Source organism: Coffea arabica, chromosome 3e (genome assembly GCF_036785885.1).
Source record: "Coffea arabica cultivar ET-39 chromosome 3e, Coffea Arabica ET-39 HiFi, whole genome shotgun sequence".
In the NCBI taxonomy this organism is placed as follows: Eukaryota; Viridiplantae; Streptophyta; class Magnoliopsida; order Gentianales; family Rubiaceae; genus Coffea; species Coffea arabica.
Window position 1 is genome coordinate 11,268,702 of NC_092315.1, and position 16,619 is coordinate 11,285,320.

At 40.3% G+C, this 16,619-nt stretch overlaps 1 protein-coding gene across 1 annotated transcript; it reads right to left on the bottom strand.

Annotated features, from left to right (window-relative positions):
• Positions 1 to 2,623: 2,623 nt before the first annotated feature.
• On the bottom strand, positions 2,624 to 15,526 carry LOC140038377 (putative late blight resistance protein homolog R1A-10). Its single transcript, XM_072083714.1, has 3 exons — positions 13,939 to 15,526; positions 3,454 to 4,191; positions 2,624 to 2,719 (listed from the first exon to the last, which is right to left on the bottom strand). Exons 1-3 carry the CDS (start codon positions 15,421 to 15,423, stop codon positions 2,624 to 2,626), a joined length of 2,319 nt encoding a protein of 772 aa, XP_071939815.1. The 5' UTR covers positions 15,424 to 15,526.
• Positions 15,527 to 16,619: the final 1,093 nt, after the last annotated feature.

Below are 16,619 nucleotides of genomic sequence, written 5' to 3' on the forward strand. Positions count from 1 at the left end.
GGACTCCAGCGGCGGCGGCCCGCGTCGTCGGCGCACGCGTAGAGGAAGCTCGCGCCTGTGGCGGCCGTGGATGGCGGCGTGCGGCTGGGAGATCGATGAAGACGGTGGCGCGGGGTGTAGGTGGAGCAGGAGGCGCGCGTGTGGATCGGCTTCGGTCGACAGAGAAGAAGAAACAAGGGAGAAGAAAGAAAGAAAAGAGAAAGAAAGAAGAAGAAAGAAAAAGAAAGAAAACAAAGAAAGAAAGAAGAAAGAAAAAGAAAGGATTTTTTTTTTTTTTTTTGTTTTTACTTTGACAAGTCAAGGACTAGCTACGGTTAAGGAGAAAGAAAATTTTTTCCTTTTGATTCCGTATTACTTCCTCTTTTTTTTTTTTTTTATATATTTTTGAATCCTTACCTTTCCCGCGAACGTGACGCGGGCGCGTCATGAGGGCAAGAGAGCTCCCAGAAGTTTCAGAAGTTTCTGATCGTGAGCTTCCTGCTGTCACCATGCGGGCGCGTCATGACTGAAAGGCACCTATAAATCAGAAAAAATGAAAATTGAAACCCAAAATCAGTCGAATTCAAGGAGAATACATCTAAACTACCACACGAAAATGAACAAACAATTAAAAAGAACAATTGGGTTGCCTCCCAAGGAGCGCCTTTCTTTAATGTCTTTGGCTAGACATTATCATGTTTTGCTCATGGAGGATAAAATCTTGTGGCTCGTCTTACTGCTTCATCCTCTATATAGTCCTGATAACCCTCATAAATAGAATAATCCTTGAGCATCCGAGCTACGGGCTTCCATGGACTAGTGAATGGCGCTAAACAAGTCAACAATGATCTGCATTCTCCACTCACTCCTCCATCACACGCATTCTTCGGTTCAAGATATTTTTCCATTGCCACTCTTAACTTATTCCTGTCATGAAATTTCAAATTTTCTGGTATAATAAAATCAATTTCAGTAACAGGAATTGAAGAATAGGAGTCAGGAAAATATTGATTAAGGAGTGGAGAAGATGTCACCGCATTTGGAGATTGTTCACTGGATTCATTCACTTGAACGAGTTGATCTTGGAGTCTCATTTCTTGCACTTCAGCTTCCTTTTCAACTGCATCTTTAAATCCGTTTTCTTGAAACTCTTGCAGTTCCATGTCATTTGGCCGGACAATTGCACTCTCATCTTCCTCAAGATTGATATTGGTTTGTGCGGGTAATTCTTCCATTTGAGAAGCCAATCGATCTATCCTGGATGTCAATTGACGCATTTGATCCGCCAGGTCGCGAAGGCTCGCTTGTGTCTTCTGATGAAATCGATTTAGGCTCGCTTGTGTCTCCTGATGAAATCGATTTGAATTAGCAATTAGTAAACCTATCATTTCTTCAAGAGACATACCTGACACGGAGGATGATTGCCGAGACTCTTGCTGTTGAAAATCCATTGGCCCGGTTGCATAATCAAAATTGGAATTATCCCACCATCCTTGATCATACCCGTTTGAATAAGGGTCACACTGCGTTTGATATTGGGGTGGAAAATCTCCAAAAGTATCAATTGGAGCGCTTAAATTATCTTGAAATGCGGGGCATGTGTCAGTTGAATAACCTGAATCAAAATAAGTTCCACAATTTGCAACAGCCCATTGATCATTAGGAAAAACATGAGTTTCATAACCCCATTCAGAAACAAAGTCCAGTCTATCATCAAAATATGGAATGTTAGCAGCCATAAAAAAATAATAAAAAAAAATAAGAGAAAAATAAATTAAAGAAAATGAAAACAAGATAAACTCAAAAAGAAACAAATTAATCTGGCACCAGTCCCCGGCAACGGCGCCAAAAATTGACAGGTTGTCAGCCTGTGCAATAATAAAAACCTGCTCAGCTAAAATTAATTTCTGTAGATAGTGGTAAGCAGGGTCGAATCCACAGGGACTGGGAGTAATTATTTCTTTTCAAGTTCACAGTGACAAGGGGGTGTTTTTGTGCAGAATGTGACAATCAAAGAAATTCAACTAAAATCTAAGAAACTACTAAAAATTAAATAACAAATTACTGAAATCAAATGAGTGATAATTAAGGATCTAGCCAAGAAATAACTTCAGCAATGGTTCACCCAATTGATCATCGATAAGCAAAGGCAATTCCAATTATTTACTAATAAATAGGTTATAACTACCAAACAAGCGATGGCAGTCAACCTCTCCTTACTGTGTCGGTGATCAAGGTACGCCCGTTAATCACTGCTCTAATTGAGAAATAATCCTAGGTACGCCCATAGAATTTAATTCCCCAATTGCCTTACGTATTAGAGGAGCCCTATTCTAACCAAATAACACACTACCAGGGTTATTTTAGATTAGCCCGCGTATTCCCCTGACACGAATCTAATCGTGCCAGTTGTCACTATTTTGAGGTAATTAAACAATTACGGATTTAATACCTCAATTGACAATAGATTGTCAAATCAATTAATTATCCGGATCCAAGACAATCAATTAATTAAACAACCATAAGCACTGCAACCAGAGAATATGCAAATACCAATAAATAAGAGAAAAAGATAAAATTAAATCGATCTCACAATTTTAGATGACTCAAAGCATCCGTTACTCCTTGACTAGAGAAAATGGATTTAGCTCATCGTTGATGGAAAAACCCCATACAAAGCTGATGCAACAGTAGCGGCCATCGTCAAATTCAATTCGGAGAAATCAAGGAGAAAGACAAGCTACAGGAAGGAATTCAATGTTTTCACTTGGTCTTCACATACGGACTAGAGAACCACAAGAAGACGAAATGGAAAAGTCAAACGCTAAAACTAAAAATTGCTTCCTCCTGACATGCGTGGAGAAAAGCAATGGAAAGCTAGGAAGAAAAGTCAAAGTGAAGCTAGAAAAAGAAAGTGCTTGTTCTCTGCAATCTAATAGTTCCTATCCTAATGGCCTATTGCTACTGTCTGGTCTTGTGCGGCGGCCCCCTCAGGGGGAAGAAGAAGACCCCCCCAGGTTTGCTTTCTTTGCCCTTTTTCTAGTTGCTGTGTTCGGTCAAAATTACCAAAAAGGTCTTGCATCTCCTTGTTCCAAGAATGCCCTTGATTGCCTGCTATTTGAACTCTTTTCCGATAATCATCAAATTGGCTCTTATTATGGTATTTTCGATCTACTCCCTGAAATAAATACAAATTATGAAAAGTGAGTAGAATCTAATAATTAATCCATATCAAGTCAGGTAATAGGAAAAATTAATAATAAAATAAATGACAAAATTGCAACCTATCACCTCGCCACTGGAGCAAATGGACAACCGAGGTAGGTTGGGAGGCTCATTAAAGGTAGAAAGCTCATCATATCCTCGCAGGACCTGAAGAAATTTCTTTTCTTTCGCCTCAGTCTTACAGAACTCAAATATCAAATCGTGAATGTAACAAGTTTTGACTCCACCAATGGATCTGCTTTTACTTACCATAACTAAGTTTTGACCAATAAGGTCCATCAGATATTCTTCTGCAATGATCTCTGATCTCTTTCCTTCAATTTTTTCTACAAACCCTTCTGCAATCCAGAGACGCATCAAATTCTTGGCACCAATTTTTTCATCTTCTCGAAATGCAGCAAAATACAGCAAGCATGCCTTCAAGTGATATGGTAAATGCTCATAACTGAGCTCCAACGACATCTTGCACTGGTCTGTACTAGACACCATGGTCGAAGTTAAACCTTTACCAAACTCTTTCCAAACCCAAATATCATGCTCTATAGTTGCTAGGACTCCAGCTACAACAAGAAGTGCAAGTGGCAATCCCCTGCACTTTTTGGCAATCTCCATTCCCAACCCATGCAATGCTTGAGGACAATCTTCTTCTCCAAACACCTTCTTCTGCACCAATTCGAAACTTTCTTTCTCACTGAGCGGGCGAAGATAGTGAGGTTTCCCCCCATATTCAACCTGTGAAGCCACATTAGAAGATCGACTCGTGAAGATGATTCTACTTCCTTTCTTGTCATCCGGGAATGAAATTCCCAGCTCATTCCATGCCTTAATGTCCCAGACATCATCAAAAACAACAAGATACCGATTCTCCTTTGGCTTTTTGTAGAGCTTTTCAAGCAACGCATGTTCATCCAGATTTTTTAACTCATCATCCATCCTGGAATGTTTGGCATCAGAGCACAAAATTTGAAGTAACACATTTTTCATGTTTGATAGGGTGTTAATTGTTAGTAATTTTGTTGTTAATTTCCCTTTTATTCTTGCCAAATATTGTTTTAATTATTAATATTTACTTATATTTGGTATTAGGACTTAATTTCAGGAACAAAGCAGAAAATTACCAAAAAGGAGGGACTTTTATGGGAAAATGGAGACTTCTAAAGACCTTGGACTCTTGAATTGGTGGGGACCACAAGCTAGTGAAAGGCATTTAGTCATTTTGGCCTTTCAAAGAAAGCAACGTAGAGAGACTTGGACCAAGAAGTAATTTGGAGGCTTTGTCCACATGTGTGGGGACCACAGGAAATAGCTTTTAGGCTTCTTTCTTTTGGCTTTTTAAAGGAAGACGTACAGAAGGAGTGGGCTAGCCAGTTTTTACCTTTTAGTTTAGTTTTTAGCCTAGTCTCTGGTTTTCTTGCTTTCATTTCCTTGGACTGGCCTCTGACGCACGCCAGGTGTTCGACAATATTCTCCAACGGGAAAAACATCCTTTATTCCTTACTTTCTAGTAAAAAAACAATGCCTTCGCAATTTATTAACTCGTGTGGTGATTTAATTATGCGGCGTGGCTAAGTCTTCCATCTAGTCAAGGGTCAACTCGACGGCGCAGTCCCGAAAATCTGTGAGATCTAATTAGTTTTCACGCGCTCCTTAATTTATTAATATTTGCACGCTGCCTGCTTGTATTTTCATGGGATTATTTTATTACTTGGATCTCAAGGGCCCGATATTCAATGTGATTTATTAATCTCGTGCCAATTTAGTCAATTAAATCCGTAATTGTTTGATTGATTAATATTAGTGGCAACTGGTGTGTTTACACATTAGGGGAACGTGCAATCTAATTTAAATAACCCTCGTAGCGTGTTATTGGTTAGGGCTAGGTTTTTCTGGCTATTAATGCAATTGAAAAATTAATTCCTACGGTCGTACCTAGGAATACTTTTCTGGTTAGGGGTGATTAATGGTCATCCCTTGATCATCTATAAATTAAGGAAAAATTGGTCATTAGAGCTCCTCGATGGCTATAACTAGTCTATTAATAAATTAAGTGAACCTCTCTTGCATCAATGATCGGATAAATGGACTGTGCCTGAGTAGTTGCATCCTTAGCTAGGATTTATTTATTCTTGATTTAATTCCTGCTATATTCGTGCTAGTTAATTATTTAGTTTTAGTTGAATTGTTTAATTGCTTTTAGCTTCATTCTGGTGAAATCCCTCCTTACCAATTGGAATTTAAAAGAGACAAATATCCCCAATCCCTGAGGAGACGACCCTACTTGCCACTGTCTACTATTTAGTAATTTTTGCCAACTAATTAATTCTGGTATATCGGATTAAGCAAATTCTTCGGGAACAGGGTGAATCAAGTAACGCATTGCACACCTAGAGTCCCTGCTCCAGTACCTAGGATTAATTATTGACTGCTTTTAGTGGTGGTTAGGTTCTATTTTTATTATTGCACAGGTTCGGCACCTGTCAATTTTTGGCGCCGTTGCCGGGGACTGGCGTTATTATTTGTTTCTTTTTAAATTCAATTTTGTTCTAATTTTTTGATATTTTTCTAGTGTATGCCTCGGTCTTCTCGTACATGTGATTTGATTTTTGACCCTGAAGTAGAGAAAATCGCGCGTAGAACGAGAAAGGAAACCAGACAGATCAGAGAGGAGCACTCCAATGCTACATCTCAGAGACTTGAGTTAGGAGTTGAACCAACAGATTCATTTGGTGACACTTCGAGTGACACGGAGCAAGAAGAAATCCCCATGGCTAATGCACGAACATTAATGGAGTTGGCTGCCCCTAATTTAAATCAGCAGCCTTTGTGCATTACTTTCCCGAGTTTGAGTGAAAACACTTCATTTGAGTTAAAATCTGGTCTGATTTCTCTTTTACCCTCTTTTCATGGTTTACCAGGTGAGGAGCCGTATAAGCATCTGCAGGAGTTTGATGTCGTATGCAATAGTATGAAGCCCCCGGACATTACAGAAGAGCAGATAAAAATGAGGGCATTTCCCTTTTCCTTGAAGGACTCTGCAAAGGACTGGTTATACTACCTACAACCAGGTAGCATCACCACGTGGGACCAATTGAAGAAAAAATTTTTAGATAAATATTTTCCTGCATCCAGGGCTGCGAGTCTAAGGAAAGAAATTTGCGGGATCAAGCAGCACCCAGGGGAGTCACTCTATGAGTATTGGGAACGGTTCAAGAAGTTGTGCAGAATGTGCCCCCAACACCAAATAAGTGAGCAGTTGCTCATACAGTATTTTTATGAGGGGCTCCTTTTCAGAGACAGGAGCATAATTGATGCTGCAAGTGGAGGGACACTGGTGAACAAAACCCCTCAGGAAGCACGAGAGTTAATAGAGGGGATGACAGAGAATTCACAACAATTCAGTTCGAGAGAGGACGTCCCAATATGTAAGGTGAATGAGATAGAGACATCCTCTATGCAGCAGCAGCTAACTGAGTTGACCTCGTTTGTTAGGCAACTGGCTGTAGGGAATGCATCTCAGGCCAGGGTGTGCGGGATTTGCACTGGTATGGGTCACTCTGCAGACATGTGCCCAATGCTTCAGGAAGAAACTGCAGAATAGGTGAACATGGCTGGCCACGCGCTCACGCCAAGAAAGCAGTACGACCCTTACTCAAGTACCTACAATCCCGGGTGGAGAGATCATCCCAACCTCAGTTATGGAGGAAATAAGCAGCCCAACTTTACACCAAACAGGCAGTCTAATTTCGTGCCAAATAAGCAACCAGGGTACCAGCAGCAGTACCAACCCCGACCACCTCCGCCCCTAAGCTCTGGTCCATCTTTGGAGGAGATGATGAAACAAATGATGGCAACCATTACGCAAAATCAGCAAAGGACGGAGGCAACAATTATGCAAAATCAGCAAAGGACGGACTCCGAAATGCAGGACATAAGGAATCAGATAAGTCAAATGGCCACAACAATCAACCGTTTGGATTCCCAGAACCAAGGTAAATTGCCGTCTCAGCCTGAATTAAATCCGAAGAACGTGAGCGCAATGACCCTAAGGAGCGGGAAGGAAATTCAGGGGCCTGAACCTGTGATCCCTAAGAATAAAGATGAGGAAAAGATCGAAAATGAGCCTGAGAGGGAAGACAGCAATGGTGCAGACCCAAAGGTACTTCCAGACCCAATAATTACAGTTAAAACTAACCCGCCTCCTTTTCCTAGCAGGTTGGAAAAATCAAAGAAGCAGGATAAGGAGAAGGAGATTTTGGAGGTTTTTCGCAAGGTTGAGATAAATATCCCCCTGTTAGACGCGATCAAACAAGTACCAAAATATGCCAAATTCCTAAGGGACTTGTGTGTCAACCGAAAGAGGTTGAGGGGAGATGAGAGGGTCATTGTTGGGGAGAATGTGTCAGCGGTCCTGCAGAGAAAGCTTCCACCCAAGTGCGGGGACCCAGGTATGTTTACTATCCCCTGTAGGATAGGGAACACTGTGATTAGAAGGGCCATGTTGGATTTGGGAGCATCAATTAATGTCATGCCTAAATCTATCTATGCTTCTCTAAAATTAGGTCCATTAAAAGAAATTGGGATAATTATTGAATTAGCTGAGCGAACCAATGCATATCCTGATGGGTTGATTGAAGATGTGTTGGTAAAAGTTAATGATTTGGTGTTTCCAGCTGATTTTTATGTACTTGATATGGATGATGCCACCCGATCCCTCACCTTTGTTATTGGGTAGACCCTTTATGAGCACAGCACAAACAAAAATTGATGTTAATAAGGGTACCTTGTCCATGGAATTTGATGGGGAAATTGTGCACTTTAATATCTTTGACACTATGAAATATCCCTCAAACTCCAACTTTAGCTCAGTTTTCTCTGTGAGTGCTATTGACCCTGCGGTGCAGGAAGTATTTGAAACTGTTGGCAAGGATGAGTTGGAGGTAGTTTTGACCAAGCACCTCAAGTTAGAGACAACTCCTGAGGTGGAGTGGAGTGAAGATTTAAAATGCACGATAGGAGCATTACACTCATTGCCAACTTCCACAAAAAGGTACGAAGTTTCACCTATATTCATTCCCGAACCTCACCAGAGGGTATTGCCATCGGTGGTGCAGACGCCTGTTTTGGAATTGAAACCCCCCTACCAGAGCACCTGAAGTATGCGTATCTGGGTGACAATGAGACACTCCCGGTGATTATTTCGTCAGCATTGTCAAAAATCCAAGAGGAGAAACTGATCCGGGTCCTTAGAGAGCATAAAGAGGCAATAGGTTGGACAATCGCAGACATTAAGGGGATCAGCCCGGCCGTCTGTATGCACCGGATTAGACTGGAAGAGGATGCTAAACCTGTTCGGCAGGCTCAGAGGAGCCTCAACCCCCTCATGATGGAAGTTGTAAAGAAAGAGATTTTAAAATTGCTAGATGTGGGGATCATTTTTGCAATATCAGACAGCCCGTGGGTGAGCCCGGTCCAGGTAGTCCCAAAGAAGGCAGGAGTGACGGTAGAAGCTAACCAAACGGGTGAACTCGTGCCAGTGCGCAAACCCACTGGATGGAGGCAATGTATAGACTACCGTAGGCTGAACGCCGTCACCAAAAAGGACCATTTCCCTCTCCCTTTCATTGATCAAATGGTTGAACGTTTGTCTTGTAGGGCTTACTATTGCTTTTTGGATGGATTTTCATGATACTTTCAGATAGCAATTGCCCCAGAGGATCAAGAGAAGACAACCTTCACGTGCCCGTTCGGGACCTTTGCCTATAGGCGAATGCCATTTGGGTTGTGCAATGCGCCTGCAACGTTCCAGAGGTGTATGGTAAGTATTTTTTCAGAATATGTGGAGAAAATTATTAAAGTTTTTATGAATGATTTCAGTGTGTATGGTGATAGTTTTGATACATGTCTAGATAACCTGAAATTGATCCTGATAAGGTGTATAGAGACTAATCTTGTGCTTAATTGGGAAAAATATCATTTTATGGTTGACCACGGGATAGTCTTAGGTCATGTTGTATCGTCTAAGGGCATCGAGGTTGACAAGGCTAAAATAGACATTATATCGGCATTACCTTACCCCGCAAATGTGCGGGAGGTGCGTTCTTTTCTTGGACATGCAGGTTTTTACCGAAGGTTCATCAAGGATTTTTCAAAAATTGGAGCCCCGTTGTTCCAACTTCTACAAAAGGATGTAGCTTTCGAGTTTGATAACAAGTGTGAGAGAGCCTTCGACAAGTTGAAGGAATTGTTGACCTCACCTCCAATCATCCAGCCCCCTGACTGGAATTTACCATTTGAGATCATGTGCGATGCCAGTGACCATGCTGTAGGGGCTGTATTGGGGCAGCGAGTAGGAAAGGCAGCTCACGTCATCTATTATGCATCCCGCGCCCTGAATGGAGCCCAGTTGAATTACTCCACCACTGAGAAGGAGCTTCTTGCAGTTATTTTTGCTTTAGAAAAATTCAGGACATATTTGTTAGGTGCTAAAGTGATTGTATTTTCTGATCATGCAGCATTGAGATACCTGATGACCAAGAAAGATGCGAAACCGAGGCTCATACGGTGGATATTGCTCCTACAGGAATTTGACCTGGAGATAAGGGATAAAAGAGGGTCAGAGAATTTAGTAGCCGACCATTTGAGTCGTATCCCCGTTGGAGAGGATAGTGAACCATTGAAGGATGCATTCCCTGAAGAGCATTTATTTTCTTTAAATTCTCAATTGCCTTGGTATGCTGATCTGGTCAATTATTTGGTAACCGGTAATTTTCCTGCAGGTTGGCCAAAATCGAAGAGGGATAAATTGAAGAGCGACGCCAAGTATTTTATCTGGGATGACCCGTACCTGTGGAAGAGGTGTGCGGATCAGGTGATGAGGAGATGTGTAAGTGAAATGGAATTTCAATCGATTTTAACTTTCTGTCATACTTTTGCCTGTGGAGGTCATTTTGGACCCAGGAGAACTGCTCATAAGGTTTTAGAAAGTGAATTTTATTGCCCTTCATTGTTTAAGGATGCCTATGTGTTTTGTAAGACATGTGATAAATGTCAGAGGATAGGCAATTTATCCCGAAGGGATCAACTGCCACAGGTGCCCATGCTTTTCATTGAAATTTTTGATACTTGGGGTATGGATTTCATGGGTCCCTTCCCAAATTCTTGTGGATTTTTATACATTTTACTAGCAGTGGATTATGTCTCGAAGTGGGTGGAAGCAAAAGCCACCCGCACTAATGATTCTAAGGTGGTTGCAGATTTCATAAAGTCTAACATTTTTGTGCGATTTGGAATGCCACGGGCAATTGTGAGTGATAGGGGGACGCATTTTTGCAACAAGACACTTGCTGCTTTGTTCAGGAGATATGGTGTACTTCATAAAGTTTCCACTTCCTACCATCCACAGACCAATGGCCAGGCTGAAGTCTCGAATAGGGAAATAAAGTCTATTTTGGAAAAGATGGTCCGCCCTGATAGGAAGGACTGGAGTTCAAGGTTGGAAGATGCTTTGTGGGCATACAGGACCGCTTACAAGACACCTATAGGGATGTCTCCCTATAGGTTGGTATTTGGTAAGTCTTGCCATCTTCCAGTGGAATTCGAGCATAAAGCATTTTGGGCGGTTAAGCAATGCAATATGGATATTGAGGAGGGCGGAATCCAAAGAAAGTTACAGTTACAGGAGTTGGAGGAGATTCGCAATGAAGCCTATGAGAATGCGGCAATCTATAAGGAGAAGAATAAGATTTTTCATGACCAACAGATTTCAAGGAAAACATTCGAATGTGGGCAAAAAGTTCTACTGTATCACTCCAAATTGAAGTTATTTTCAGGTAAATTACGTTCTCGTTGGATTGGTCCTTTTGTTGTGACTAATGTCTTTCATTATGGTGCAGTAGAGATCCAAAGTTTGAAGACTGAGAAGAAATTTGTAGTGAATGGTCATCGTCTCAAGCCGTATTATGAAGGGGTTCCAATTAAACGGGTGGAGATGATGCACTTGGAAGACCCTGCTTGCTTAGTTTAAGCAAATTTTTGGGGCTACGTCTAGCCAGAGACGTTAAAGAAAGGCGCTTTTGGGAGGCAACCCAATTGTTAATTTTGTTTTTTTAGTGCTTAATTATTTAATTAGGTTGTTACTCACGTGGGTACTAGTCACTCTTGATGTTTTCTAACTTTGATCAGGATAGGTAATCTTGGCGTGCCCACGCGAGGAGGGCACGCGTTAAGCGTCTAAGTCCAAGTCCCATGGGTAGAGATCCAAAGTTTGAAGACTGAGAAGAAATTTGTAGTGAATGGTCATCGTCTCAAGCCGTATTATGAAGGGGTTCCAATTAAACGGGTGGAGATGATGCACTTGGAAGACCCTGCTTGCTTAGTTTAAGCAAATTTTTGGGGCTACGTCTAGCCAGAGACGTTAAAGAAAGGCACTTTTGGGAGGCAACCCAATTGTTAATTTTGTTTTTTTAGTGCTTAATTATTTAATTAGGTTGTTTCTCACGTGGGTACTAGTCACTCTTGATGTTTTCTAACTTTGATCAGGATAGGTAATCTTGGCGTGCCCACGCGAGGAGGGCACGCGTTAAGCGTCTAAGTCCAAGTCCCATGGGCAGAGGATGTTTGTAAAATATGGCGTGCCCGCGCCGTGTTGGTAAATTCTCAACATCTCGCGACGCAGGCAGAAAATAGAATCTTGGCGTGCCCACGCGAGGAGGGCACGCGTTAAAGTGCGTAATGTAACTCTCGAAGGCAGTGGATGCTCTCTAATCTTGGCGTGCCCACGCCATATTTGACGACTCAAAAAAAAAAAAAGTATTTTAGCAATTACAATTTTCGAAATTCGAATTCCAAAAAGAAAAAAAAATTTTAAGCAATTTCTAATCTGGACGATTTGCGTTGGAGTAATTTATTAAAAAAAAAAAAAAGATGTGAAAAAGATGTGAGTTTATGATCATATTGGCCTGCCGATCCTTGGTTCGTAATGTTGAGATTTTGGTTGCCAGTTGACTTAATTACTGACTGTTGCTAGTTAATATTTGGATTTCCTAAGCGAATTAGCCATGAATTGGACAGGTCTAAGAACTTAGGAGCTAACCGGGAGAGATATGTCTTGACACTTAGCCATTAAATCTTGATTTTGGTATAAGCACAACTGGCAATGATAACGTGAAAGCTAGCCATTGTTGAGTTGAATTGTCCCCATGCTTGAGGGCAAGCATGATTCAGGTGTGGGGGGAATTGATAGGGTGTTAATTGTTAGTAATTTTGTTGTTAATTTCCCCTTTTATTCTTGCCAAATATTGTTTTAATTATTAATATTTACTTATATTTGGTATTGGGACTTAATTTCAGGAACAAAGCAGAAAATTACCAAAAAGGAGGGACTTTTATGGGAAAATGGAGACTTCTAAGGACCTTGGACTCTTGAATTGGTGGGGACCACAAGCTAGTGAAAGGCATTTAGTCATTTTGGCCTTTCAAAGAAAGCAACGTAGAGAGACTTGGACCAAGAAGTAATTTGGAAGCTTTGTCCACATGTGTGGGGACCACAGGAAAGAGCTTTTAGGCTTCTTTCTTTTGGCTTTTTAAGGGAAGACGTACAGAAGGAGTGGGCTAGCCAGTTTTTACCTTTTAGTTTAGTTTTTAGCCTAGTCTCTGGTTTTCTTGCTTTCTTTTCCTTGGACTGGCCTCTGACGCACGCCAGGTGTTCGACAATATTCCCCAACGGGAAAAACATCCTTTATTCCTTACTTTCTAGTAAAAAAACAATGCCTTCGCAATTTATTAACTCGTGTGGTGATTTAATTATGCGGCGTGGCTAAGTCTTCCATCTAGTCAAGGGTCAACTCGACGGCGCAGTCCCGAAAATCTGTGAGATCTAATTAGTTTTCACGCGCTCCTTAATTTATTAATATTTGCACATTGCCTGCTTGTATTTTCATGGGATTATTTTATTACTTGGATCTCAAGGGTCCGATATTCAATGTGATTTATTAATCTCGTGCCAATTTAGTCAATTAAATCCGTAATTGTTTGATTGATTAATATTAGTGGCAACTGGTGTGTTTACACATTAGGGGAACGTGCAATCTAATTTAAATAACCCTCGTAGCGTGTTATTGGTTAGGGTTAGGTTTTTCTGGCTATTAATGCAATTGGAAAATTAATTCCTACGGTCGTACCTAGGAATACTTTTCTGGTTAGGGGTGATTAATGGTCGTACCTTGGTCATCTATAAATTAAGGAAAAATTGGTCATTAGAGCTCCTCGATGGCTATAACTAGTCTATTAATAAATTAAGTGAACCTCTCTTGCATCAATGATCGGATAAATGGACTGTACCTGAGTGGTTGCATCCTTAGCTAGGATTTATTTATTCTTGATTTAATTCCTGCTATATTCGTGCTAGTTAATTATTTAGTTTTAGTTGAATTATTTAATTGCTTTTAGCTTCATTCTGGTGAAATCCCCCTTACCAATTGGAATTTAAAAGAGACAAATATCCCCAGTCCCTGAGGAGACGACCCTACTTGCCACTGTCTACTATTTAGTAATTTTTGCCAACTAATTAATTCTGGTATATCGAATTAAGCAAACTCTTCGGGAACATGGTGAATCAAGTAACCCATTGCACACCTAGAGTCCCTGCTCCAGTACCTAGGATTAATTATTGACTTGCTTTTAGTGATGGTTAGGTTCTATTTTTATTATTGCACAGGTTCGGCACCTGTCAACGTTATAGGCTTGAGAAACAGTACACCAAAGACGAACGTGGAAGTTACAGATTACTGAACTATCATTGTAAACTTTTTTGGCTAAAGTTGTCTTACCAAGCCCAGCCATTCCCACGATGGGAACAATTTCCACCTGTTCTGGTCCCCATATAAGTCGTTCAATTACTTTTGCTGCCTCATCATCGAGACCAACCATGACTTCATGGGGTATTGGCATTTTACCTTTTGGTAGCATGTGACGAGAAGTCCGGCTAACTTCGAGTGCTCTTAAGCTATGAAAGGAATTAGGAAGACTCTCTATAGTACTTGAGCCACTGATCTGATCCTTAACATGCTTAAGATTGATATTGGTATTGGCCAGCATATCACAAAAATCAAGAACCTGGGTGGATTCTGAGAAGCTAACTTCTCCTTCTATCACTCTGCTCAGAGTGGGCGAGAATATTATAATCCCTGCTTCACTAAGGAGAGCTCCAATTTTTTCATTTTGTTCATCCATCATCTCATGATGCTCCCTTAAAATGCTTCTCAAAAACCTCAGCCTTGCATAGAGTATGTGCATTTCACCTTTCACAGAATCCATAAAACTTGAACTGTAGCATAACAGCTCCCAGAGACAACTTAAAAGAGAATCATTAAAGTTGTTCAATATCTGCTCATCCATCACTGCTGTATGTAATGATGCTGAGGAGTTTGAAGCTCCAAGTACTTCCTTATAAATCTCGTAGACATGAAAATCGACAGCTCTGATCTTCTGTTGTTGATCATGTATCATGGAGTAGAACTCAGGATTGTGCATTGCCTCAGCATCATCCCAATAAGAACACATGTAAGAGAGGCGTGCTGCGTTCAAAGCCACCACTTCAAAGTGCGCCAATAGCAAGGCAGGAATATCTGCAGTTCCTCGCATTTTGGCAAAGGGAATGAAGCTTTTCAAGAATGTCAGCTTTGCTTCAAGGGCTTGGACTTGAGCACTCAAAGCAGCATAAATAGACGATTCACTAATTTTCCAATCCATATAGCCATTTGTCCAATCTGCTAGATTTTGGAGGATGAGGCCTATGAATTCCAACAGTTCATGATCTGTCATACAAGAATTTGATTGCAATGACCTGCTGCTTGCCAAAGAAAAGTAAATTTCGATGATTTCTTGCTTAAGTAATTTGATCTGTTTCTCAATTTTGGGGAACACTCCTGATCTAAGGGAAAGAGAGTGAATATCGAGGAACACTCCATATTCGTGAAAGGTATCTTCGATGCAAGATAAGAAAGATGGAAGACTCACCTTCTTCACAATATTGTCAGATTCCAAGTACAAATCATTGCTTTGGCTCCACTTTCTAGCACACATAAGAAATGTTTTGAGAAATTTCATGTGTTTGATTGCATCACGAACATCGCAAGGAACAGAGCGGCCTCGGAATCTGTACAGGAGCGACTCTAGACCAAGTAAGACACGATCGATGCTGCAAGTGGAGGCCATCTCCATCTCTTATGCAAGGATTTTCGTCAGTTTCACTCTCGAATTCTAAGAGAGAAACAAATCTCACTAAGTGCAGAGCTAGCAAAGTATTTCTTTCCTGAAAATTACTTATTTGTTTCTGGTGAGAAGGTGAAGAAGAGTATTGAGATAATCAACTACTCAACTAGGTGGAATTGGCATCAAGGTGGACCCCAGGCAGTGATAAGCAATTGTTCAACTTTGTGGAATTGGAGCTAGGCACGTATTGGGTTAAATTGGCTTCACCCAAAATCCAAATTTATCTCAACTAATTACAAATGGAGGAAATTGATAAAGATTAGTTGACTCTGACATCAACATATTATTAGGGAAATTTGATGTTAGGGATCACATAAAAGCCTTTGTTTTAGTCGACTTTCATTCACAATAACAGCAGTGATTAGGGTGATGGATATCGTCCTCTGCGTTGGAAATACTTAAAATGTTAAAATTATTTATATTAAAAGCCTAAAATGATTTTATTAACTAATGTTGAACTTTTAAGATTTAGAAGTCTTGGAATCTAATTATCCTTCCTCCTCTCCGCTTTTGAAAAAAAAAAATTCTATTTCTTCCTTGTTAAAGAAAATTTAATATATATATATATATATAGGATAAATTACACCTTTGTAATTCTATTTCTTCCTTGTACCTTATGTAATTCTATATATATATATATATATATAGGATAAATTACACATTTATACCTTATGGAATTTTTTTTATATATATACATAACTCACCTACACCTTGAAAAGTTATACATAACCGTCAGGCCACTTTACCATCCTCTACATTAGATCTCCATCGATTCTAATATTAATTTTCTTAGCTAATTTTATGTCACATGAAGATAGAAGGATGTTGGCAGCATCAGAAGTCTTCAACCGATCCAACAGGCCAATTTCTGCTGGAATTTGACCTGTTAATTGGTTGTTGTTGAGTAGTAGGGTATTTAGAAATGTACAATTTGCAAGTTTACAGAAATCTTACCTTTAATAGAAACAGATCTCACCGTCTGCAGAGCAAACAAGTATTTAGTAGTAGTTCTTTTGGAGTTTTTTTTTTTTTTTTTTATACTCAATAGGTTACTGAGAAGAAAGGACCTGCACCCCACAATTGCCTTTCGTTTTGAAAGATTCAAGGAAAGAAATTTTTATTGTTTTTGGACTATTTATCCTCAT